Source organism: Mus caroli, chromosome 8 (assembly GCF_900094665.2).
Source record: "Mus caroli chromosome 8, CAROLI_EIJ_v1.1, whole genome shotgun sequence".
Taxonomy (NCBI): Eukaryota; Metazoa; Chordata; class Mammalia; order Rodentia; family Muridae; genus Mus; species Mus caroli.
In genome coordinates this window covers 33,111,267-33,139,182 of record NC_034577.1, presented here as the reverse complement: position 1 = coordinate 33,139,182, position 27,916 = coordinate 33,111,267, and the positions used below count along the sequence as shown (strand labels likewise).

The 27,916-nt window shown below is 38.6% G+C and overlaps 1 protein-coding gene across 1 annotated transcript in view; it reads right to left on the bottom strand.

Moving 5' to 3' along the window:
* Tusc3 (tumor suppressor candidate 3) overlaps window positions 1-27,916 on the bottom strand; it is a 140,101-nt gene that overhangs the window by 64,691 nt on the left and 47,494 nt on the right. Inside the window, exons 3-5 of the mRNA XM_029480733.1 lie at window positions 17,701-17,818; window positions 13,469-13,609; window positions 9,429-9,569 (exon numbers count right to left, since the gene is read on the bottom strand). Of these exons, the coding sequence (XP_029336593.1) occupies window positions 9,429-9,569; window positions 13,469-13,609; window positions 17,701-17,818 (400 nt within the window). The remainder of the gene's footprint in view (window positions 1-9,428; window positions 9,570-13,468; window positions 13,610-17,700; window positions 17,819-27,916) is intronic.

Genomic DNA, 27,916 nt, shown 5'->3' with positions numbered 1-27,916 from the left:
AAAAATATTAAAAATTAAAAAAAAAAAAAGAAATTAGACTCCAGAGAAACAAATAACCCATTATAAAATGGGGTATGAGCTAAATAAAGAACTCTCAACTGGAGAATACTGAATGGCTGAGATGCACCTATCATCAGGGAAATGAAAATCAAAACAACCCTAAGATTCCACCTCACACCAGTCAGAATGGCTAAGATTAAAAACTCAGGTGACAGCATATGCTGGTGAGGTTGTGGAGAAAGAAGAACACTCCTCCATTGCTGGTAGGATTGCAAGCTGGTACAACCACTCTAGAAATCAGTCTGGTGGTTCCTCAGAAAATTAGACATAGTACTACCAAAGGATCCAACAATACTACTCCTGGGCATATACCCAGAAGATGTTCCAACATGTAATAAGGAAACATGCTCCACTATGTTCATAGCAGCCTTATTTGTTTGTTTGTTTTTGTTTTTGTTATTTTTGTTTGGTTGTTTGTTTTTTTTTTTCTAAGACAGGGTTTCTCTGTCCTGGAACTCACTCTGTAGACCAGGCAGGCCTCAAACTCAGAAATCCACCTGCCCCTGCACCCCAAGTGCTGATATTAAAGGCATGCGCCACCACTCCTGCCAACAGCCTTATTTATAATAGCCAGAAGCTGGAGAGAACCCAGATGTCCCTCAACAGAGGAATGGATACAGAAAATGCTGTGCATTTACACAATGGAATACAACACAGCTTTTAAAAACAACGAATTTTTGAAATTCTTAGGCAAATGGATGGATCTGGAGGACATCTTCCTGAGTTAGGTAATCCAATCACAAAAGAACACACATGATATGCAACCAATGACAAGAGCATATTAGCTCAGAAGCTTGGAATATCCAAGATACAATTTGCAAACTACATTAAACTCAAGAAAAAGTAAGACCAAAGTGTGAACACTTCTATCCTTCTTAGAAGGGGGAACAAAATACCCATGGAAGGAGTTACAGAGACAAAGTTCTGATCAGAGACTGAAGGAATGACCCAGAGATTGCCCCACCTGTGGATCCATCTGATATACAACCACCAAACCCAGACACTACTGTAGAAGTCAACAAGAGCTTGCTGACAGGAGCCTGATATAGCTATCTCCTGAGAGGCTCTGCCAGTGCCTGACAAATACAGAAGTGGATGTTCATAGTCATCCGTTGGATGGAGGACAGGGTTTCTGATGAAGGAGTTAGAGGAAGGACCCAAGGAGTTGAAGGGGTTTGCAGCCCCACAGAAGGAACAACAATATAAACTAAACAGTACCCCCAGAGCTCCAAGAGACTAACCTGCCCAACAAAGAAAACGCATGGTGGGACTCATGGCCCTAGCTGCATATGTAGCAGAGGATGGCCTAATTGGTCATCAATGGGAGGAGACGCCCTTGGGTCTTGTGAAGGTTCTTTGCCCCAGTATAGGAAGAATGCCAGGGCCAAGAAGCAGGAGTGGGTGGGTTGGTGAGCAGGGGGAGGGGGGATAGGATAGGGGGGTTTTGGAGAGGAAACCAGGAAAGGTGACAATATTTGAAATGTAAATAATGAAAACATCTAATTAAAAACAAAACAAAACAATGACTTCATGAAATTCTTAGATAAATGGATGGAACTAGAAAATATCATCCTGAGTGAAGTAACCTAATCACAAAAGAACACACATGGTATGCACTCATTGATAAGTGGATATTAGCCCAAAAGCTCAGAATACCCAAGATACAATTCACAGACCACATGAAGCTGTCAAGAGAAGGAAGGACAAAGTGTGGATGCTTCGGTCCTTATTAGAAGGGGGAAGAAATACTCTAGAGAGGAAATATGAAGACAAAGTCTAGAGCAGAGACAGAAGAAAAGGCCCTCCAGAAACTGCCCCACCTGGGGATCCGTCCCATATACAGTCACCAAACCCAGGCACTATTATGGATGCCAACAAGTGCTTGTTGAAAGGAGCCTGATACAGCTTCCTCCTGGGAGGCTCTGCCAGAGGCTGACAAATACAGAGGTGGATGCTCAAGCCAATGACTGGACAGGGTCTCCAATGGAGGAGCTAGAAAAAGCAGCCAAGGAGCTGAAGGGGTTTGCAGTTCCATAGGAGGAACAACAATATGAACCAACCAGTACCCCCAGAGCTCCCAGGGACTAAACCACCAACCAAAGAGTACACATGGAGGGACCCATGGCTCCAGCTGCACATGTAGCAGAGGGTGGCCTTGTTGGCCCTCAATGGGAAGAGAGGCAATTGGTTCTGGGAAGGCTCAATGCCCTAGTGTAGGGTAATGCCAGGCTGGGGAGGTGGGATAACATTTGAAATGGAAATAAATAAAACAGGAATTTTTAAAAACAGAGAGAAAAAGAAGAGCAGTTCCTTCAAGGACTGTATCACTATTCTATGTATGTATATGTATATACACATACACACACCAATTTCATAAACACCAGTGTGTAAAAATGATACTGATCCCAACACATACTACTATGTCATCAAGACAGACCATCAACAAAGAAGTATTGAAGGTAAAGGACAATTTGTGTGAAAATGAGATAACCAACATTTGTAAATTTTCAAACCACTACATTGCAAAGCCCCTTCCAGTAGATCGTGGAACTTTTCTCTAAAATAGACCCGATCTGAGGAAAGAAGAAACTGAGGGAAGTACTGCACTGCATCTGATCACAATGAATTAAAATGAGAAATACAAGAGAAATGACAGAACACATATATAAACTCATTGTGACAGAACATCTTCAAGTGACAAACTGCTCTTTGAGAAATCAGGAGGCAAATAGGAATGAATAAACATTAACACATAAAATGCCTTGATATATAAGAAACTGTGAGATACAATAAAAACAGTTTTAAAATGAATTTATATAGCTACAAATCTACAAATTGAAAGATTAGCAGAGTATCAACACTTATGTATTGAAGTTTTTTTTTTCTTTTTTGGTTTTTCGAGACAGGGTTTCTCTGTGTAGCCCTGGCTGTCCTGGAACTCACTTTGTAGACCAGGCTGGCCTCGAACTCAGAAATCTGCCTGCCTCTGCCTCCCAAATGCTGGGATTGAAGGTGTGCGCCACCAGCCACCATGCTCGGCTTATGCTTTGTATTTTAATGTTGTAAAAAAAAATAAAAATAAGTCAAATTGAAAATAGAAATGGTCAAGGCAAATGCTGAGGAAAAAACAAAAATAACAATACAATGAAAGAAAGGGCTGGTTCTTTAAGTGACATAAGAGCCAATAAAAGAACAACAGACACCCAAATAATAAAGTTGAAGGTGAAGGAGAAAAGACATTACAACTGATACTAATGAAAGTAAGAAAATCCCATATTCCTGAACACTTGGAAAATCCAAACTCAATAAGCAAATTTATACAAACAAAAGTAAACCAAAACTCATGAACAATTTAAACAGAAGACTGAATTGGTAGTAAAGAACCCTTCCAAATGAAGAAAGGCTGAAGCTCATCACTGAACGTCAGCACACCTTTACAATAAACTGACAACACTCCGCAGATTATTACACAAAACAGGGAGGAAAGAAACACTCAAATTATTGTGAATCACCCAATATTCTTTTGATAACAAAAACAAGTCATGAAAACAAAAAAAGAGAATTATAGGCCAATCACACTGATAAAAACACATGTAAAATTCACCACTAAGTACTGGAAAGCTGTACACAAACACATATCAAGGGGGTTAGCTATCTACCAGTCAAGAGGCTCAAAGATGTTTCAACATACACAAATTAACTTAAAGTAACTATGTTCTAGAATAGAAATCATGATAAAAGCAATCTACAGGTTAATGTCATGCCTATAAAATTTCAATGACAAAATCCACAGAGTAAAAAAAAAAAATCTTAAAACCCATGACAACAAAAAATACTTCAGAGAGTCAAATAAATTTCGCACTAAAAGAGCAATGCTATATTTATTTTTCACAATACCTGACTTCCAATAACACCACACAACCAAAGTAACAAAAACAGCATGGTACACACACAAAGCAAACTGCAGATCAATAGGGTAAGAGTATAAAGAAATAAGGTAGCTACATCCACCTGACTTTTAATAAAGATGCATGCACATACACAGACACACACACACAAAGACACGCGCACACACACACACACGATTTTATATATATGTATATATATATACATACATATATATTAGTATTTATATATACACCCCATTATATATTAATATATAAGTATATATATATATTAATATATATCAATATATATATATATATTAATACACACACACACATACACACACACCAGAGAAAAGATAGTCTTTCTTCCAGTACTGGATAAAGAGTCTCAACATGAGTCAATGAGACAACTAAAACTGGATTAGACATCTTGATGTATGCAGGAAACTGAAATGTCAGGGGGGTAAAAACATGGAGAACATACTTCAAGACCTGAATATGTACAAGAGCTTTCTGAAATAATGTCCTATAGCTCAGAAAATAGCTCCACCATTTATACCAGGGACTCCATAAAAAAGAAATGAATAAACAGCATACAGATTATGGGAAAACCTCCCAGATACTCAATTAATAATATATTCAATACATAACGGCATAGACTGTTCATCCGCATTTAATCATTACATAATAATAATGTATCCAATCACTTTCTTTACATCTTAAATTCCATTTGCCTTCCAGCCACCTTAGCTTTTTCTGTTTAATATTTGAAGACTTCAGCTCCAAGTCAACCCTATGTGTTCATCTTTCAAGGCTGGCATAGGTAATTAAAAGGCTCATAGCAGAGGAGAACAGTGGGGTGCCTTTCCCATGCTATGTTGGTGTACATTCACTTCACCAAGATTTTCTGGAGGGAGTTCTAGTCAAGGATTTAAGGACGCCAATACCATGCTATGCGTGCCTGTACGAATAGCAGAATCCCTAGTCAACTCAGCTTCCTCAGATAAGGCATGTATCAGTTCCATGAAAACATTAACAAGAGACCTCAGTGAGCAGACCTTAGCTAAATAGCTTCCTCTACTCTTGCCCAGGACCTTTTTACTGCTAAACCTCCCCTAACTACTCCACCCCCAAGATACATTTGCACTGTGTAGGGTTCCTCCACTCTCACACCAGATGTTTTCACTCCTATGCCTTGACTAACCACCTAAACCCCAAAATGCAGTTGTATTTTGTAGGGCTAACGCAGCTGCATGTCACTGGATATGCCTTCTTTATCACATGGTATCCACGGGTCAGTAAGAGAGTAAAGGCTGCTGCTCACAGTTCTGTTACCTGTCTTAATGGGACACTTGCAAAGACAACAAATTAGCAAGTCAAAATGTCTGTAGCTGAGCAGGATGCAGTTCTTGAGGAGTAAGACACATCCTTTAGACATTCTTGGTAGTGCTACTGAAATTATGAAAGGACTCTGAGGGTCTCATGGGCACTTTGGAAACTGACCACAGGAATTCCAATCACATGTCCCCAGCAATGTTAACAGGCTGTGGGCAGTGTCTGTGCATTGTGTATACAAAATGTTAGGTCTGTCTTTCCCTTTAGCTCTACATGCCTAGTCAAGTTTCATATCAGGTTATATGAGAAACCTTAAAAACAAATCTAAAAATGGTGGGAAAATATACAAGATGCTCTCATAGTCCTCCAACAACAGGATCAAACACAGCCACTATACCCAGGGACCACCAGCCCTTAAGTGGTCCCGGATTCAAACACGCACCTACAATTTCAATGGAGGAAAATGTAAAACTCTTGAGAAAAGACCCAAGAAAACTGAGCAATGTGATCAATTCCCTTCCAAATGAAAGATGCAATCCTGACAAACTCCCTAAGAGATGCCCTATGGGATCAGGTGCTACAGACTTCACCTTCAGAACATCCAAACTTCTAAGACAGCAACAGCAAAGGCTGGGGAAGTCCCGCCTCTGTATTGTCTGCAAGATACTTAACTTTGGCTTCATGATGGAGTGGCAGATTTCAAGGATTCCTGCTTCAAATATGGCCTGCTAAAAATGTAGAATAAGGCACTCACCAAAGTCCTGTACAGAGAGTCTGCTATGGTTCCACTCAGCACTGGTATGTATGGGGAAGGCAGCTGAGTGAATGGCCTGCCTCAAAGTGTTAGATCCTTTCCTACAGACACAGACTCTAACAGGAAGTAGGAAATGGAGCAGCAGATGGGGAGGGGGAGGGGGAGACAGGGAAAACTGTGGTTGGGATGTAATATATAAAACAATTCATTTTGTTAACTAAAAAAAAAAGCCCTCTAGTGGGAGGTGGAGCCAGCTAGCTACTTCCAAAGCCCCTACTGCTCTGTCAATTCAGGAATCCAAAGGTTGTGATCAATGGAAGAGCAGGGTGGTGGAAAGCAGCTTTGAAAGCAAGCTGAGCTGTCTGAAGACTCCCTGTACTCTCAGCTTTTCTCAATTCCTTACCGTTGATTATCCCTGCTCTTCATCTACACTAAATTCAATCCCATAAACAAAAACTTACCAATGCTCTGCTAACTCTAATCGGTTTGAACGTCATTACTCCTTTATGTCCAGTCTATGGACATTTTCTGTGTGGAGTCTCTCACTCTCTTCAGCTTTTACCCTTGTGTGGCACTGAGGACATGTATCCCATCTTATGTAAAAGCAGACAGGCTATTGCTAAACACAAGACTTGTTTCCTTATCGCCAAGCAGCTTTATATGTAAATATGTCCTTTACCATATGCTTCCCACAGAGTTTCATTTGCTCTGTGTATTATAAATTACTTTCAGGGCATCTTTTAAAGAACAGAATGTTTTAACCTTAATAAAGAATAATTCATCCTTTTTCATTTACATGTTCATTCTGCTTTTGCTACAATGGGTTTCTGTGATTTTCTAGGAGTGACACTTAAGCTCTTGCACATCATTCCATAAGCCACTGAACACACTGCATAGACTTGACTAGTTGTTGACTCATTTGCACTTAGGTATTTCCCAGCATTACCTGGACAAGTCTGTACTGCTCATGTTTATTACTTAGCACCTGTGTTCAAAAGTGAACTGAACATGTATGTGTGTGGATTGTTTCAGTCCCCAGCATTCTGCTGCAGTGATCTCCGTATCAAGCCAAAGGCTAATTCTACACCATTCTAATTACCATAGCTTTATAGTTAGTCAAAGTTCAGCTAATATAAGCCCTTTGATTTTCTTTCTTTTTTTTTTTAAATACCTCAATATTCCAAAACCTTAGCCTTTCTATATGACCTTTAGAATCAGCTTCTAGGTTTCTTCTAAAACTCCATCCAGGAATACAACTGTCATGTAAAAATGAAAGAAATGCGATACATATACTAAATAAAGCTTAGTGCCTGACTACATGGACTTCCCCATGTGTGAAGTCTCTGTAAACATTCCTGCATAGCATTAAGTGCCTTCAAAGCGTTCTTTCCGTGTCAGCATTCAGGCAGCTTTGGTTCTGCACTATTAGATCCAGTCTGGGAATCTCTGCTTCTGCATTAGATGCTCAGCTCATCTGCATGTAATACAGTAAGTACATTGACATGGCTGAGCTTAAATTTCTCATTATCTGTATGTTACTGCCCTTCTCCCTCTGTTCTTTTCACATCTGCTTCTGTTCCAATGACACAATTAGGTTCCACGTTAACTCCTGACTTGGAGTGCTTCCTAGATCCCCGAGGTTTTTTTTTTTTTTCTTGCAGCTGTTCCTCTGAGCATTACAACATGTTTGAAAGCTAATCCTCATTAATTTCATTGTGATACTGAACCACTTATGACATAGTGCCAAGCCAAGGTCAAGTTAGCCTTTATATGCTATTACTATAATCTGCAAATATACATATATGCAATAAGCCAGACAATCCATTAATCCACTGATACCAATTTTGCTTTCCTATCATATATTTCAGATCAACTAATAAATGAAAAATAATCATTCATGTATTAAGATATATTTTTTATTTTCTAGTAATAGTTTAAGCCTACTTCTATAACATAGATTTTGTTCTTCTACTTATAATGTATATTTTTTAAGGGGGGTTGTTTCTTTTCTAAAGACTTGTTTATTTATGTACTTATGTACATGAATGGTTGTCTGCATATACATCTGCACACCACATCTGCACACCACAAAAAGACATCAGATCCCACTGGATTAGAGTTCTAGGTGGTTGGCTGTGAGATATCACATGGGTGCTAGGAGTTGAACTCAGAACCTCTGTAGAACAGCCAGTGCTACTAAACAACTGAGCCATCTATTCATCCCTGTAATCTCTATTCTAACACTAATCTTTTGACCAATTCAGGTATTAAATAGTAATCATGTCCTTTTTGAAGGTATTTTATGTTTCATTTCACTTCCTCTAATTCTTAATCTTTCTCACTTATTCTTCTGAGGGACACGGTGTCAGGGTATATGGAGGCCTGGGGACAATTTGTCTTTCAGAAAATGTCAGATTCTGTGGAGGTCTGAGGACAACTTGGAGTTGGCATTCTCATTCTATAGTGTGGACTCTGAAGACTGGATTCAGGCGGACTGCCTCAGCAGAAAGAGCCTTTACTCACTGCAACACCTTGCTGGACCTTTTATTAGCTAATTTAAAAAATAAAATAATGCATGATTTTAGCCATAAACAAAAACCCAGCTCTGTAAAACATAAAATAAGAACATGCTCTCTGAATTGGTCTTAATATCATTCAAACCCCTCTTCCACAGCTACTTTCTAACCTGAGTTGAATCGTGGTGCATGTGTCTAGAATGCCTTCTTGTGTTTCCCATTCTGCCACTGCTACAACAGGTTGTTTTGTTTTGTTTTTTTCTCTGGACAATCATGTCTCCTTTCACTGGCCATAAAAAAAAAAAAAAATCAGAATTCCATTCCCTCTTCATGCCAGGCTAAGTACCTGGTCTGTGTATTCCTACAGCCCTCCCTGCTGGTCTCTATAACAGCATGTACAACTCAGCACTGTATGTGTGTGGTAACCAGTTTGTACCCCCACAGTTGGGTCATTACAGAAAGTTCTATGTCTCATTTACATACAACAAGTATAACAGTCACACAGTGGATATATTCAGGGAGAAACAAATTGAATGAGTATATGCCAAAATCCTTTCAGCTCACATTTTAGTCCAAATTGCTAATTCTTATTGATTCATTACCATATATAGAGATATACATATGGTCAAGGGACATTTCTCTAATATTTGGAATGTGCCACATACTAGAGTCATTATATTTTAATAGTGAAACATAGAAGAAATCATACCCATAGCTTAAGCTGAATGGTAAATTAATTCTATTTTACTTATAGAAATAGCATGACATCTCATTTTGGTGATTTTTCACACTGAAGTAATAATAATCTGGCTCATTCTGTTATTATAAAATGCAACTATACAAGGAACAGAGGTAGCAGGATACTTGATAACATACCAGAGATACCATGGCCCAACCAGTCTTGTTATAGATAAACTCCAAGTTGTTCCTCCTTAGATAAAGCAAGCCACCAACCAGTGAAACTAACAGGGCCAAAGCAATGGTGCCTGAGTAGTTGGGTGGCCGGAAAACTCTAATCTGCAAAATAAAAACACAATGATAATTTAAAAAGTGAAAAACAAATATTGATACTTTCTTTTTAATCATGTTCTAGTCACTACTCTCTTTAACTTATAATTTTCCCTGAGAACTACATACAATGCATGTATTGGGATCATATTTACTTCCAGCTCCTCCTTTTAACGCCTCCCAGATCTGCCCCCAACTTCCTGACCTCTCTGTGATATTATCCTTAATGACCTGTTAACTCTCTTCTGTGCGTCCATACACTCCTGTGTTGGGGCTAGCCACTGAATCACAGTTGGCCTACAGCTCTCCTATCACCAACACAAAGACTTCAGGGAAATGACAGTCAGTATACTCTTCACCTCCAGCTTTGACACTCTGTCTACTGAGCTCTTAATGAATGACAATACATGCTTTGAGCATCTTGGCTATACAGAAAGAGTCTCTTCCTTTCGTTCATTTACTCAAGTGTATGCAACACTACACCTGAAACTCAGTCTAGAGCTGCTCTGGATCACACAACTAACCAACTCAAGGAGGTAGTCGTTAGCTAGTGAGAAGGTAAGGTAGGGCACATGTGAATTCTATCAACTAGAGACTGTTTAATAAAGCTGCTCAAACACTCCCCAGAAGTCTAACTGAGCATGTGTGTGGCAATTCCAGCAGTCACCCTAGTTGGCCTCTGACCTCTCCTTGCACATGCAGCTACAGCATATATGCACAGGCATGCTCACATTCAAGGTTTCAGGTATCCATGCTTTCATTACACTTTCACAGATAACACAGAAGCTCCATGTTTAACTGAAGAATTGGGCGGCTGTTGTCAAAGTGCCAGTAGCAGTGTGCATCCTCCAGGGCTACGGCAATATCCAACTAAGCTACTTCCTTGCAGACACCGACCACCACCATACTGTCCTCAGACACTACTGGGTATAAAGCTTTCCCCCACTTTGGCTTATGTTTGCATGCAATGGAATCATAAAAAACAAACAAACAAACATTTTTCTCTGTACTTACTAGACATATGAATGTTCTCTTTAAAGAAATGTTTATTAGTATTAATTTCTAATTGAGATTTGGTACTTTATTGAGTTTATGAGCCACAGATATACCAAGATATATGTGTAGGTCTTTAGAAAATATGATATGCTCATACTTATTCTACTTTTTGGGCTGCCAGCTCACATCCATATTATTGTACTTTAACCTACAGAAGCTATTGTTTACAAAGACATACAACTGGAACAAACTCCTGACTTATAAACTTCAGATCTGGGTTCTGGGAACATTTCTATGGAAAGGAGGAAGGATACTCTATGAAACGGTTAACTGGAATGTTAGGTTAAACACAGAATAAAAACATGAGCCCAGAGAAAGTTAATGTACCAGAAAATAAGCATATACTTTGAAAATAATTATGGAGCCATGTCTCGGGGACCAAGAGCCTGAGGATAAAGGGGAGTGGTGCTAAAATCGCAGGCAACTTGAGCACTTAGCTAATTAACAATAGCAATAAATTAGAAACAGGCATGACAGGGGAAGTGTTAGCAGGGGAAAGGTTCTAAAGGTGAGAGGCACTCTATGCATAACCTCTCCAAAAAGGCAAATAACACGCAAAAACAAACAAAAAAACCTTATGTATATGTGTGTGTGTGGTACGAATGTGTTTACAAGAGCCCGATGAAGTGAGAGAACTGTATTAGTGCCATTGGTCTTGGAGTTAAAGGTGGTTGATTATTGGCTGCCTAACATGGGTACTAATAAAAAGGGAATTCTAGACTAGAGGCCTTGCACACAGACTGGAGAAATCCAGACAAAAGACTGCCATAATCACCATCAGGGAGACTCCATTCCGCAACTGATGGGAACAGATGCAGAGACTCACAGCCAGACATTAGGTGGAACTCAGTGGGTTCTGAGGAAGAGGGGGACAAATGATGATTGGAGCCTGACCGGTCACAGGACACCACATGACAACTCCAAGAATCAACAAATCTGGACCACTAGGAGCTCACTGAGACTGATCAGTCAGGGAGCCTGTGTGGACCTAATCTCGGCCTTCTGTATATAAATTATAGTACTATCAGGGAACCTGCATGGATCTAATCTTGACCCTCTGTATAAGTTACAGTGGTGTAGCTTAGTCTTCTTGTGGGATTCCTAACCGAAGGAGCAGGAGCTGTTTCTGAGGCTTTTGCCTGCTTCTGGGACCCTTGTCCTCCTACTGGGTTCCCTTGTTCAGTCTTAGTATGAGGGGGTGTGCATAGCCTTACTGCAACTTGATATGCCATGTTTGTTTGATATCCCTGGGAGGCCTGTCCATTTCTGGAGGGAAACAGAGGAGGAGTGGATAGGGAACAGGGGAAGGGAGGAGAAACTGTGCTCAGAAAGTAAAATATGAGCGAACAATTTAAGATAAAAAGACATGAATTGTAGTCCTCTGTAAGAACAGTAAGAGCTCTTATCCTCTAAACCTCCTCTCTGATACAAATCTTAGTAGTTTAGTAATGAATTAATTACCTTGACTGACATTACCTGTTATTGCACTTGTTAAACTGTGAGTACTGTTGGATAATACTTTAGTAGAATCCTTGATGTCTCCCACCAACTAGATCACACATTGTTGGTACATTATATAGTGAAATATTTTTAAATGAACAAATTTAGGAAACAATTTATTTTCATCAAAGTATCATTAAAACCAATGATACAGGTGACAAAATCATGTAGGTGACAGGTTTTATTACCATGAGACAACGATCTTGTTTCAGAAAAATGTTTAGATCTTTTAGTAAAACTTCAGTGTTTATGAATAACTTAAAATAACTGCTTATAGTTATGTATTATATAACTATATGTAGTTATATAAGCTCACATATCTTATAATTTTATAAGCAGCTTTATAGAGCTCATCATAAAAAATATGTAAGTAATTTAAAAATACCCACAAACCCTCCACAAACAAATTAGTACGTACCATAATTTTGGTTAATTTAATTCAGAATAAATGATCTGTCTCAATCTATATACACAATATTGCTTAAAAACACCCAGATCATAGTGTCCATATTACTTTTCTAATTGACATTGTACTTGTTAAACTATGAGCTTATTCAATGTCTCCAATAAAAGTCTTATTTTTAGACATTTGATTTGTCTCCAACTTTTTTCATTAAAATAAATATTGTTACATTCTTTTCAGGGCTATGAATCTAAATCATACTTAAGTTCAATTCCTAGAAGAGGCACTGTTTAGTTAAATGAAGTGAAAAAGACATAGGACTCATGTTGTATAAATGCTGACAACAAGTGCCAGTCCCAACAGTGACACACAGTAGCAGGTATTCTCCACAGCTCCAAATCTTTTCCCATATATATATATATATATATATATATATATATATATATATATATAATACATGTGTTAAAAAAATCTTGCTCCTTGGTTTGAAATCCCTTGATCATTAATAATATTAAACCATTTTCATTGTATTTTTTCATTCCATAAATTATACTCTAATTAATATACATTTTAGTGTTTGTTTAGAATATCAATTGATCATCATGCAGCAATGCATGAGCTGACTAATTACAATTCAAGTAACAGTTACAGCTGCTAAATCCAGTTTTCTTGGACTAGGAATGGAGCTGACTGGTAGAATATTCCAACTGCACCAGGTCCTGGGTTCAATCCTTAGCATGGAAGAAGACAAATCTTCTCTCATCAAGGAAAAAGAGCGAACTCCATAGATAAACTATAAAAAACAAAACCCCTGCAACTTCATTACTGCAGCCAAGCAAACCAAGCTAATTAACCTAGACATATGTAAATGTATGTCTCTCTCCTCTCTCTCTCTCACACACACACACAAACACACACACAGTATTTACTGTAGTGAATATGAGCATACGTGAACATCCGTCCTGTCGGCGATCCATTTTGCTAGCTGCTCAGCTGCAAATCCAATTCGCTGAAGGTCAAAAGTATCAGCTCTCTTGGGTCTGCCTTTTGAAGGAAAATGCATGAACGTGGGAGCGGAGTTCATGTTGAGCTGCAAAGCAAGTGATAAAATGCTAATTATAACAGCACCACAACATTCAATATTATTCATCCAACATCTTCTACATTTTTGTGTGAATTTCCAAAAGAAAGAATTTATTAAGAAAATCTGCATGGCTTTCTGAAGCTTAATTTCTATTTTTATTCATTTTGATGCACTATTAAGTGAAGAGAATAGCTGAATTTGCTTAAGCTGCCTGAACTGTCACATTTAACACACTATTCACATTCCTGGTTTGGTATTTTGACTAGTTTTTCATTCCTTGTCTCTCTAGACGTTTATGATTAAGATGATGCAAAGTCTACAAGAACAAAACAGAACTAATGGGCTCTGTCAGCGTGTGGATTAACTCTGCTTCTTCAGCAGTCACTGGAACTGGGCACGTGGGAGCACACTAAAGGATGGACTGCAAACACATTACCTGCAAATCCAATCTCCTACTCAAAATGCAAAGACTATTCTTTTTCGTTGATGGTCAATAAGCGATGGAAACAAATATTTTTGTTCTAAACAACTTGAATATACCAAAAATAAGATAAATCTTTGATGCAGTCATGTTCTGTTCAAATTCTTAATTTAATTGTTTTTAAAGTGGTTAAGCACAGAAAACTTTTCTATTGAAAATACCTATTCAGAAAATATACTAAAATGAACACTGCCATAGTATAATGTTTATTAAATACTTAGTAGGATAATTTGACATAGAAACTAACTACAATATCAATATATTAAATAGCTCCTATATGGGGATTACATTAAAAAGACAATAAAATAAAACTCAAAGAGATTCACATAATGAGAATCAAAACCAAGTGTCATGTCAGACGGTGGTTGGCAAGAGGTGAGAACAAGGAGGACCATGCTTACAGTCAAGGCAAAACTGATCCTGGCCCATAAACAAATGCTGGCCGTGGCTGCCTTACTCAGAAAATAGCCCAAGTAACAACTATAGATCTTCAAACAGCTTAGCACAAGGAAAACCTGAACTGAAAAGCAGTATGTCTCTATCAACTGTTTCTCATGTACACTACTGCAAATGCTATCAAACGTTCTTATTTACCACCACATTATCTTAAGTCCTCCTGTTAAAGAGGGAAAGGTAGGTCTCAATTTGCTCTATGTTTTCTGTTTATCCCTGCCACCCCCAAAGCTGTCATATTAAGTTTAAATTGCTACTGTTACAGTGGGACCTCCATGAGGTGACTAAGCCATAAGAGCTCTTCCTTGAGCTCTGTCCCCAAGGGGGATGCAGTTTTATAAAAAGGCCTTTTCCTCTTCGTTCACTGCTCTGCCTCCCACAGCTATAGAAGAGGGCGCTCTTCACACTCACATATTAGAGTCCGGCTGCTCTGCAACTGCATGCAGGTACAGTGGTAGTTATATTTCCCTAAAATATAGCTGGAGATTACCTTATTGTTGTTTCTTTTCCTGATTTTCAATTTGTTTAGCCTAACTTTTTCTTCTTTCTATATAATTTACATTTAGTCAAATTCTGCAAAAATACTGTAGTTTGAAGATGCTAAAGTCGTTATTAATTTATATATATGATAGGAATTATTTTATAAACATGCATCAGGGATACAACTAAGTATCTTCACACATTAACATCTCATTGTAGTAATCATAAAAGTCCTTTTTCCTGTCTGCACAGAGAGAGAGAGCACAGTAGGATTATGAAATCTTCAAGGTGCTCAGCTATGAAGAGGTAAAGCTAGACCGTCTGACCTGACCTCCACCCCACCATTTCAATTACAGCACAATGCTGCAGAAGTTTCCTCCTTTGAAAATGACTCCTGAGTAACTGTTTTATAAGTAATCTTAATAGAAACTTTGAAAAGTTCATTATAAAACTAAATCATAAAACCTGTTCTCATGGTAAAAACCTGACAAATTCTAATATATCATACAACACATACCATATCATTAGTATATTGTGTATGTCTCATATATGCATGTGTACACACACACACACACACACATATACAGTACACATGATGTGAATGTATCATACAGGAATCTTCTCTGAAGTGAAATAATACCTCCTGGAGAACAAAGAGAGGCTCCTGCGACCTGAACAGTAAACAACATTAAAAGCCGGGAGAGCAGAAACTTAAAGGATTCCCAAAGGCCTTCCAGATGGTTATAAAAGCAGAAAGCAACTGCTAGCAGAAAAGGCTCTGGCAATAGAGCTGTATGGAGGAGATGTTTGTTTTCATATTCACCCAAAAGGCTCATACAATAGGTTGACACGAAATATGTTGTGTGCTAGAACCGCTATCTTATTCCACATCCGGATGCATTATCGCTCTAAACAAGTGATAATCATGGCAACAATGCCATATCCAACAGGTTCCTAAAGAGGCAGCCCTAATGAATATGTATGAAGTGCTCAGCGGGCACTGCTGGTAACAGAAGCAGACATGATGCCACACCTAAGAAGGTGCTCTCCATGGTGACTAGCATCTTCACGCCCAAAGCCAAGTTTCTGTCTAATGAGAAGACTGTGCATGTGAGTACATCACACGTCTACAAATGCTGCTGTACAAGGTAGGTAACATAAACAAGAGCAGCTTATTTTCTGCTACTTCTGGAGATGAGAGTCCACCATCAAGGTGACCTGGCAGGGCTGGGTTTCTGGGAAGCTCCTCTTCCTAGCTTATGTGAGACTATCTTATTCCTGTTCCCCACTGCCGTCTCTGAGCACAGGCCTTCCTGCTATTTCTTCCTCACAGGAGGAAGACAGTGATCAGCGACTCATCCTGGGAGTCTCTTTGATGCTCTGTCTCACATAGGGTCATAGGTGATTTCTAGCTTCAACACCAGCAGCATCTGTGGTAGAGATCTAGGCCATAACAGGGAGAAAATACTTGTGATAAATACAGACTATTTTACAGTGTATCTGTGGCAGAAGCACACAGGATAGCTAAGTGGAAAAGTGTATGCTGTAGAAGCATGAGGTCCTGAGCTCAGAGCCCCTGCACCCAGATGAAGTGCCTCACAGCTGTAGCCCCAGCATGGAGACTGGGGTGCAGACACCATTGGATCCATGAGCCAGCTGGCCAGCTAACCACGCCAAATTTCCAATATCCAGGGTCAGCGAAAAAGCCTATCTCAAAAACAAACAAAACAGGATCAGGAGGTCTCAGAGGAAGAAGTGCTCCCTATACAAGCCAGGCAAACTGAGTTTAATGTCCCACTCAAACATAGACATGAAAAGGTTAAAACGGAGAAGTGCCTCCACAACGGGGTCCTCTGACACTAACATGGAAGTCATGGCATATATTAACAAATAAAACATGCAAGCATGGTCATACACATATGAATACAAACAAGCATTCACACATGTACATACACATATAAAATAAATAAACTGCACTTAACACTATATGAAATGCCATAAGCCCGTGTGAAATACTACCTAAGCAATATGTAATATCAAATTAAGATTAATGTTTGATTTTGGACACTGTGCTAGAAAGCACATTTCCTTTAAATAGAAATCAAAGTGTTTTTTACTATAATAAAAGGACAAAATATATAATGATGGGATTATCAACATCTCCACATTTCAACTCTAATTAAACCACTACATAATTTTTAATTAGATATTTTCTTTATTTACATTTCAAATATTATCCCCTTTCCTAGTTTCCTCTCCAAAAATCCCCTACCTCCTCCACCTCGCCCTGGTCACCAACCCACCCACTCCTGTTTCCTGGCCCTGGCATTCCACTATACTGGGGCATAGAGCCTTCATAGGAATAAGGGCCCCTTCTCCCACTGATGACACACTAGGCCATCCTCTGCTACATATGCACTTAGAGCCATGAGTCCCACTGTGTGTTTTCTTTGATTGGTGGTTTAGTCCCAGGGAGTTCTGGGGGTACTGGTAAGATCATATTGTTGTTCCTCCTAGGGACTGCAAACCCCTTCAGCTCCTTGGGTACTTTCTCTAGTTTCTTCATCGGAGACCCTGTGCTTCATCCAAAGGATGGCTGTGAGCATTCACTTCTGAACCACAATATAATTTTAATCAAAAATAACTCAGTTATGAATTTCAAAATAACATACAGAGTTTTTACCTGTTGAAAAACATCTGTCCCTTCATCATAGTCCACCATTCCAAAAAACAGTTTGTTGCAAAAAGCAGATGAATAACGCCAGGAATTAGCCAGGATTTGATATTCTTCGTTAGCCTGCCTGGAATAGATAATAGAGCAGAACAAAAACATTTTAGTATGCAGTGACCAGAGCCATTGCTACAACAGACAACTCTGGGGTAGTCAACCAATGATGGGATAGACCATCATCTCACTAGGACTTGGGTGAACTGCAAACTACACTGCCGTACACATAAGAAGATCAGCAAACACTTTCTAAAACAAGTGTATCAAACTACAAGTGAACTGGCCATAAAACAGTGTAACTGCTGTACAGACACACGCATATGCATACTGAATTCCTTCTATTATTTTAAATCAATCTGTATAGATTAAGTGTATACAGTATAGGTAATAAATGTTTCTATATGTAGCAATATAACACTAAAGAGGGACTGATTATGTGAGAGCAGAAAAATTGGTGTGCTTACTAATTTTTGTATCATAAACCAGATAATCCAGAAACATCTGTATTTAAGGCATAGAAAACACAATGATTTTATCTGTATTGCTAAGTGTTCAATACTTTTCACAGCAAGAAGCATAACATCAATTTACTACATGAACATTGTAACAGCTAGATACACGGGTCCATCAACTCCTAAAAACTATATAAGCAAGCAATAATACCAAGCTCTGGCCATTTGTCTGTAAATCATGGACACTGGAACAAATGTTGGAACATAACAGTTTATAATGAAATGGCCTAAAATGAGGATGTTGTATTTTCTTATCTCATATTACAAATTAATCCAGCCTATCAGAGTCTATCAAATATACATATGTAATAATCAATTAAATCCACAAATCCATGATTTACTAAACAATGTGCAAATGACAAATTCAAAATCCCTGACTTCAAGAAGCATTCCTTAAAGAGAGAAAGATCTTACACAAATACAAACTATCAGGTAAGTTCAAGTTCTCTGAAGCTTTTTAAAAGACTGTTAAAAACCAATGGATCAAAGGTGAGCTCCCTCTGTCCTGACACTCATACTCCACCCTCATTTTACCCTTCTGATTTCCTAGTCACCACTTGTAATTCCATAACAAAATCCTATGCACAAGCACAAGATCCTCCACACTAGAGCCATGCCCACTCCATGTGGTCTACATCACGAAAACACCATGGCCACTCCTATAGCATACACTAAATATTTGGTTCAGAATGCCCTCTTTCTTCAAAAGTCAGTACAAAACCTGCCACTTCTGTTGAATGACACCCCAAGTCTACACTTGTAATACTCACTGGTGCCACTGACTGCAACGGAAACCCTGGGCTACCATGCAGAAGGACTTACTGGATGCACACTAGCTGTTCTATTTGCAAGTATTGATTGCCCACTGGCTAGAACCCAGAAGTTCCACCAAGTTTTGCTGTCAGTGATAATGAATAATACACTTTCCTACCTCATCAGTAAATAATAAATACTTTTTATAAAAAGATTTATTTATTCTATGTATGTGAGTGCATGGTTCTCCTTAGACAACCCAGAAGAGGGCATCAGATTCCATTACAGACGGTTGTGAGCCACCATGTGGTTGCTGGGATTTGAACTCAGGACCTTCGGAAGAAGAGCCAGTGCTCTTAATCACTGAGCCATCTCTCCAGCCCCATAAATACTTTTTAAGATGTATTTTCCACATTAGAGACTTTTAATTCTGTCATGTCACTTAGACAACTTAGATTTATTTCACTTGATTAGGGCCTTGGGGGAACAACATTGACCTTCTAATCTACCATACTATAAAAATAATATAATTTTTCTCATTTATGTTGGTTTCAATGGAATAATAACTTGGTTCACTTTATTACTATAAAACATGACTTTGGGATAGCATTGGAAATGTAATTGAGGAAAATGTGTAATAAAAACAAACAAACAAACAAACAAACACGACTACACCATACAACAGGTGAGAGGAAATGTGATAACATAGCAGAAACACCATGACCCACCCAGTCTTATTACAGATCTATTCCAAGCTGTACTCTCTTAAATAGAGCAAACCATCAACAAGAGGAATTAACAGAGCTGAAGCAATCTATGCTACTTGGCAAATGAATAGTATTTATGGCTCTAAACATTATAATGAATAAATCATTGAGAGACGTGTTAATGTCAGTCTTATAGGCAAATGTGGATTTGAGAACATAAAGATATTTTTACTCGGTATTTTAAGTAGATGCTGCAGTAACAAAGAAATATGGCTAACACTGTCTACCAGAAGAGGCCATGGGAAGAAACAGACACTCATGCAATGCCAGCACATAAATATGAACCAAAGTCTTAGATGTGCCTTATACTTGCACACATAAAATGGGAGAAAATGGACTGGAACCATGAGTGGCTGGAAAGCTGCAGGAAAAAACAGTCAGGTCTAAATACTCAATTTATGAGCAAATCCAACAGGGAGACAGGAATATAGACAAGCTAGTCTCAAATGTTCCTGTGTTCAAGAGAATCTAGGCTTCATATTAGACAATAAGGGAAAAAAAAGACTTGAGAGATAAACAGGATTGTGGCTTCATTCTATAAACAGCAACCAGCTTCAGGGTTTCTTGTTTTTTTGTTTTTTTAAAGTACATTTTGCAAAGCAGAATTTGCACTGTGTCTGACAACCCCATGTCTGAGGGAGAATGAGATTTTGATAAATGTCTGGAGCCCATTTGAGATGGTCGAGTTGGGGGAAAAAAAGTTTACTAATATATAATCACGTGACCTATTTTGAATACACACTTCTTTGATATCTAGAAAGCCAGGGCATCCAACTGAAGTTTCTGTGCAACCTTAGATCATTAGTTTTGATTGGAGACTTCATACAAAGTAGAATCACCTGGGAAGGCAATCTCACTGACTAATTACCTAGATAAGTGTGGCCTGCAGCCATGCCTGTGAGGGGGCTTCACAACTGGGCTAATGAAGATAGGCAGACTCACCCTCAATGTGAGCAGTACCATTTCCTGGACTGGGCCATGGACTGATGAAAAGGCAAGTGTCCAAGTCACTATTTCATTGCTGTGAAGAGACTCCATGACCAAGCAAGTATAGAAAGCATTTAATTGGAGGCTTGTTTAGTTTCATGGCAGGAAGCAAACCAGCATGGCTGTAGCTGAGAACTTTATATTCAGAATCACAAGCAACAGGAATGGGAGTGGAGGTGGAGAGAGAGAGAGAGAGAAACTGGGCACAGCAGCATGGGGTTTTGAAGACTCAAAGCCCACTTCTAGTGACACACCTCCTCCAAGCCACACTTCCTCATTCCTTCCCAAATAGTTACTATCTAAGGACTCAACTCAGCATGCAAACACATGAGCCCCTGGGGCCATCCATTCTCATTCAAACCACAACAGAGTGAGTTCCAAGTGGCATGCAGGCCATTCAGGGCTTTCTGCTTTTGCCTTTTACACAGAGTAAGAAGCTGCTTCCAGATCATGCTGCCTTGCATTCCACGCAGTGGTGGAGAAGAGTCTCCAATTGTAAACTGAACCCTTTCTGGCTTACTTTGCCATCAGGGTATTTTATCACAGCAACAGGAAAACAAATACTAAGACAAAGCTTTGGAAATATTTCTACTTTGAATAAAAGATTCCATGAAAGTCAAAGCAAATACAAAACTGAGCAATGTTCATATTGGCAAAACAAATAGACGCTTTCTCCTGTTTGAGTGTACTGAGTAACAATAGGGCCAATGAACAAATGTATCTCTAAGACAAAACTAAATTAAACATGCTTAAGAAATATGTATTATTAATGCTATCTATTCAAAATACAAGTAATGCTTCAGAAATAAAGGTGTCCAATGATGTAAAATCCATTATCCCCTATATCCACCAACACTCTAACTTAACAGGGAATTTATAAATCTAACAACAACAAAAAAAAAGAAAAGAAAAAGAGAAAGAGAAAAGGAAAGGAAAGGTAAAAGATAAGAATGGAATCTAGCATGTTTGTCAGCTTGTACTAAAAGCACACACTAATATTGTTACTGGTGATTAGCACACTTGAGGCCTCACGGTCATTCAAAATTCAAAGCAAATACCACAAACAGCAGGTGCACACAAATAAATAACTACATTAGTAAACATGTCTTCTTTCCCGGGTAGGGGGAACAGCAAAAATGAATGTTCCAAGCATAGGGATGGAAGGAACATATGACTTGTTCACACATGTACACACAGAGCCTGAAGAGGGCACTCAAGCTGCATGAGAAGGATCTAGTAGTGTTAAGAAATAACCACAGGGCACTGTTCTGTTAAATCTCTTGTATTAAATTTTCTCCATTTTTTATTAGAGAACAAGAAAAAAAATCACTTAATTCAAATGCTATAATTTTTTTACATTATACTCGTTCTTAAAGGTTATGTAGAACTAAAAAGGATTATTAACTCATCTATAATTCTATATATTTAAGATGAATATAATTTTTATCTTTAAAGCATTTTAAGGAATGTTTTAAAAAGTAGCCTCTCTTCATAACATTAGATTCATATTAAAAGTTTGTCTGTCTATAGTTATGCATTTATTATGAGTGACATATACATAAACATAATTACCTAGTTATTTCAGAATATGTCTTCATAGAACCTCAAATGATTTCAACAGACAGTGATTGCACAGCTTTGGAGCCAACTTGCCTCCTGAAGAAGCCTCTGGTATTATGGTAACAACACTCAAGGCATTTTTGAAAGCTTCTCACTTTCCTGCTTGTGCTAAGCTGGTTAGGCTAGGCCTCACTCACTAATACAGCCACGGTAAAGGGAATATTTACTCCCTGGGGCCAGCTCCAGGGTTTTACTCCATCCCAGACTGACTGTACATTACTTTGGGCCTGAGGACAGGAATAGTAAGATAATGGCAGGAACATGTGAAGAGGTTCTGGTCCTCAAAGTGGCCAGAAGCAGAGTCTAGAAAGTGGAAGGGCAAGTCAAGACATACTGTGAAGGCCAAGCTCTGAGTGATGTATTTTCTTCAATTAGGCCCACCTGCTACAGTCTCACCAACTACTATACACATTTTGAAGCCAGCAATGGATTAATCCATTCATGAAACCTCAGCTGTTATAATCTAGTCACTTCTTCCCCCGAGCCAGGCTCTAAACCCTGCCTGCATGGGATACCACACAAGGTCTTTTATAACAAGCATGTCAAACCGTAAAGGTTTGCATGTCAGTGACTATGTCAATGCCAACTCTGCATTTCTTGTGTATCTGTGTTGTCTTCCTAAATCAAAATAAACACTGAAAATATCAGTACAAATTTTGATTCAAATATGTATATACCCTACATCAGAAATGTATTAAAATATAATGTAAACATAACTATGAGTAGTACAGTTGAGTAATGCAAAAATGCGTACATGTGGATGCCAGGATGAGTAACATACAGGTAGCAAAGAAACAAACTGATATTCCACTTGCTCACTGAGCAATCTTTTTAAAGTCCATACACTTCATTCAGAGAAAGATTATATTACATATAAAATAAAAGTAGTAATGACGATTGCAAAATGACTAAAGCAACAGATGAATTATTTTGATGCCTCAAAGAAGTAAGCAATGCTTTACTTGCCTCCAGATACTTTGATACCTTCTAGAAACACAGTATTTAAATGATGGGTAGAAAACAATCAGTCAACAAGTCAAAACTAATAAAAGTTTTAATGATAACATACCCACTGTGATTGTTGATCTTATTAACTTCAGTACATGGAAAGATGCTTAAATAATTAGTAAACGCACTTCAAGATGAATTTATAATGGTATTCCCATTAAGTATGCTTAGAGAAAAGATCCAGGCAGGAGTGAGGGCACACCCTGTTAATCCCAGCACTCTAGAAGCAGAGTTAGGTGATTCACATTAACTTCAGGGCAGCCTGCCCTACTTAATGAGTTCTAGGAAAGCTAAGTCTACATAGTAAGATCCTGCCTCAAGAAACAAACAAACTAAAAGAGGAAGACGTGCCCTGAATATGACTTGTGCTATCCCACAGAGAGGACCAGACAGAACAAAAGTGAAGAAGCAGGAAGCCCATGTGCCCTCCCTGCCCTCTGGATCCCCTGCCACCATGGTCTGAGCTGGGTGCTCTGCCACACTCTTTCTGACATCAGCCAAAACATAGTTTTCCTCCCTTAAGTTGCTTCTCTCAGAAGTCTGTCACATAAACACACTGGCTAGCTAGCACAGAGAAATAATACTTGAGGAGCAAATGCAATTTATGGTTACTGGTATGGTTACTGCTGAGTACTTTAAGCCAGGTTTACAGTGAGAATTTTCAATTACATCTACCAAAGATGTCTTGTGTCTGATAGATATACATCTCTGGTTTTGCTTTGGCATAAGGCTTTGATACCCATACTGATTTTATCCTTGTTCAAAGGAGAAATGTGAACAGCAGAAATTAAACAAACTACCTCTGTCTCACAGTAAGAAATAACTGCAACAAGAACTCAATCTCAATTGGACAAAGGTTGGAACTACATCTTTGGTTATAAATATAAAAATATGTTTTTAGTTCTCAGAGCTACCCTCAGCACATGTCAGAAATCAGCGTTATTTTTTAATACAATTCCATTAAGCCTGTATCATGTTGTCAGTCAAGAATTTTGTATAAGCAGTTTTGCAATGCATGTGTGTGTGCAGTATGTATTTTTTTTCCAATTTTCCAATTATTTATACTCAGAAAAGCATCAAGAAAGTAGCATGAAGGAGTGCTTAGGAAAAGAGAGGCTATTTACATGAGCCAGTGTGGATTGTAGTCTCAGAGGTCAAATAGTGTACTCTATGTTCCAACGAAGACCGTGTACAGAAGTATAACTTCCCATAAATGAGCAATAAACTGTAAAACTAACACCTACCAAGCGCTAGGAGAGCAGCCACACCCTGCAGCCAGCATTTGATCTGACGATCTGGTCTTGAGTATAAGCTTTAAAGCTCATGATGTACAAACCTAGATAAAATGTTTTACACACACACACACACACACACACACACACACACACACTGCATGACAATGAGTACTCACTTCCCCTTGGGTTGCTAAGAGGTGAAAGAATGATGAGGCTTGTCACATGCCTAGGTACATGACAAAAGGCTCTATAAAGCTCGGTCTGCCAACAACTAGCTTTAAAACTCATGTTACTTCAGAAGAGCAGTCGGGCGCTCTTCAAATCCCAGCAACCACATGGTGGTTCACAACCACCCGTAATGAGATCTGATGCCCTCTTCTGGTGTGTCTAAAGACAGCTACAGTGTACTTACATACATACATAAATAAATAAATAAATAAATAAATAAATAAATAAATCTTAAAAAAAAAACTCATGTTTCATGTTTTTCGGCAGTTCCTTCTCTTCTCACTCTCTGCGCTGTATCCCAAGGTCTTCAGTTCCCCTCCATAAGTTGACTTTATGAGTGACAGGGGTATCTAAATGTGTTCTTTTGTCCATCTCCTAAACTTTCTATACCTGGAGAACACACATTACACAAGACACACTAGAAACATATCAAATAACCGATCCAATATACAAGAGCATATAAGCATGACATATTAATTTCCAGACATTCTATGAATCTTAGTAACTCCTCAACCCCCCTTTCCAATATATGGTTTCTGGTTATTTAAATTAATAATTAGAATAAAATAATAATAAATAATAATGAGAAAGGTCTTCTCATCAATCTCTCTGCTTTCCTTCATGATACTTAAGAGTTTAGGTAAATATCAGTTTAAAAAATGTGTATCTATCAAGTCTGCAGAATTTCAAGCCTGTTCTGAGATGAAAAACTATAGTCAGGTGTGTCTGATTATGGTTCCTTCTAATATCCAGCTAAAAACTTGACATCCCAACTATCAGTAACCATAAATACTGGTTAAAAGACAAATTATCATCTCAGGAAATGAATTTTGAACTACCACAATTAATACCAAACCCCATAGTGAACACTACAAAGTTTATGAATACAATTTTATTATCTCGTTTCTACTCAATATCCTTAGGTAGGAAAATAAAACTGTTTTATTGGGAGGCAGAGGCAGGCGGACCTCTGAGTTCGAGGCCAGCCTGGTCTCCAGAGTGAGTTCCAGGATAGCCAGGGCTACACAGAGAAACCCTGTCTCAAAACAAACAAACAACAACAACAAAAAAAAACAACAAAAAAAAAACAAAAATAAAACTTAAATAAAAATTACAGTGACTATTAAAACATGTAAGCCAGCATAGTGGTGCACAATGTTAATCCCACCACTCAACTAAGGAGGTAGAGGCAGGAAGAGATCTGTGAGTTTGAGGCCAGAGTAGTCTACACTGAGGCAGGTAGAAGCAGCAGGTGAATCTCTTTGAGTTCAAGGTCACCCTGGTCCACATAAAGGGTTCCTTGAGTATACAGTGAGACCCGGTTTCAAATCAAACAAAACAACCAAACAACAAATGCAAAACCAAAAGAAACCAAAATTGAACTTATTGTCAAAAATACTGATAAACAGTTCATAATTACTAAAAGTTTCTGCACTGGGAGTCACCAAAACAGCTATACATAATTTTCTAAATGGTTTCACGAATCCAGGATACAGCCTTAGCTAAGAGGGGGAAATGTATTTGTTTATTCATTTCAGCAAATATGATACAGAAAACAACTGACAGAGAAGAAAGGGGTGCCTGAAGCAAAGTCTAAAATGAGCAAAATGTCCGTTTCCTAGGACGCCCCTTGTAATGTAAGAAGACTTCCTTTACTGTAGAACACCAGGTTAATGCTACAAGTGAGATCATTACAGATTCACTGCTGAGACACACAGTCCACTATTACAAATCAAAAACAAACAAAACAAGAAAATCCCCAAGTCACAGAAGGACTTCAAGCAGTCAGCATTAGCCACCCTGTTCTTTCAACCTAGGCACAGTGAGCGGTCCTTAGCACTAATGGAATGGATTATGACATAACCAAACCGCAAACTCTGTGAGCTGGTCCTAGCTAAAAGATAAAAGGAGTACGTCAACATTCTCACCATGTGTTTCCAACAGAGACAACAATCTATCAACAAAGTACTGGACAACAGAAGTAATCGCTAGGCAATCAAGATTCTTATAAATTTACATTAACTTACTTACATAGTAAGGCCAAGAAAACAGGATGTTACTAAGTGCTAATTAATATAACTTAAACTCACAGAGGTCAAAGACCTCATACTCAAGTATGATGTATTACTATCAATCTCTATAGCTTTAGGGATAAAAATGTAGAACGGGGAACACCAGGGCCAAGAAGTGGGAGTGGGTGGGTAGGGGAGCAGGGTGGGGGAGGGTATAACGGACTTTCGGGATAGCATTTGAAATGTAAATGAAGAAAATACCTAATAAAAAATTGGAAAAAGTTTGAAAAAATGTAGAGCCTTCAGTCTTTATTTGGAATGCTCAACAGCAGCTCCTAGGACTTCACGTTTGACAGAAATCACAGAACCACTTCAGTTATAACCTCACAAGCTTCAGAAAGAAGTCATGCATCACTCTTCTAGTCTATTCATTTCTATAGTGGTTACACAAAGTTTTCAACATTGGAATTTATTTTGTTTGTCACCAATATACTCCCTCCTTCATTTAATAAAATTCTTCTAAGCACAAAAGTGCACAAAGCCTTGAATTCCAGCCCACCTTTCCCATGCTCACCATCACCACCGCCGCTGTTACTATACTGCCTCCCTTTTCTCCCAACCCCAAGGATAGAATAGCACTCTGAGAATACACTGTGCAGTGTGCAGATGCTCTACTGATGTGCTACACCCCGAGCCCCCCTAAAAGCCACCATGCAGCTCATCTCATCAGCAAAAAGTTTAACTGAAAGAGTAAGTAATGTTTTGATACTGGTAAAAGTAAAAAAATAAAAATAAATATCCAAAGCTATGATGCAGGTAAGCATGGCTAGACCCTTGTAAACCCATTCTGGATTCTTGAACACACAGCAAAAACAGAGAGAAAGCCAAAAGCCTGAGGACCTTGCACTTATGAGGGGCTTCAGCATAGTTGCTCCTATACACTTTCTAGATACAAGGGATAAGCATGGAGGGTGTGCCATTCTATGGTCACAAGGGCCTGAACCACTAGACACAGGGATAAGCATGGAGGGTGTGCCATTCTATGGTCA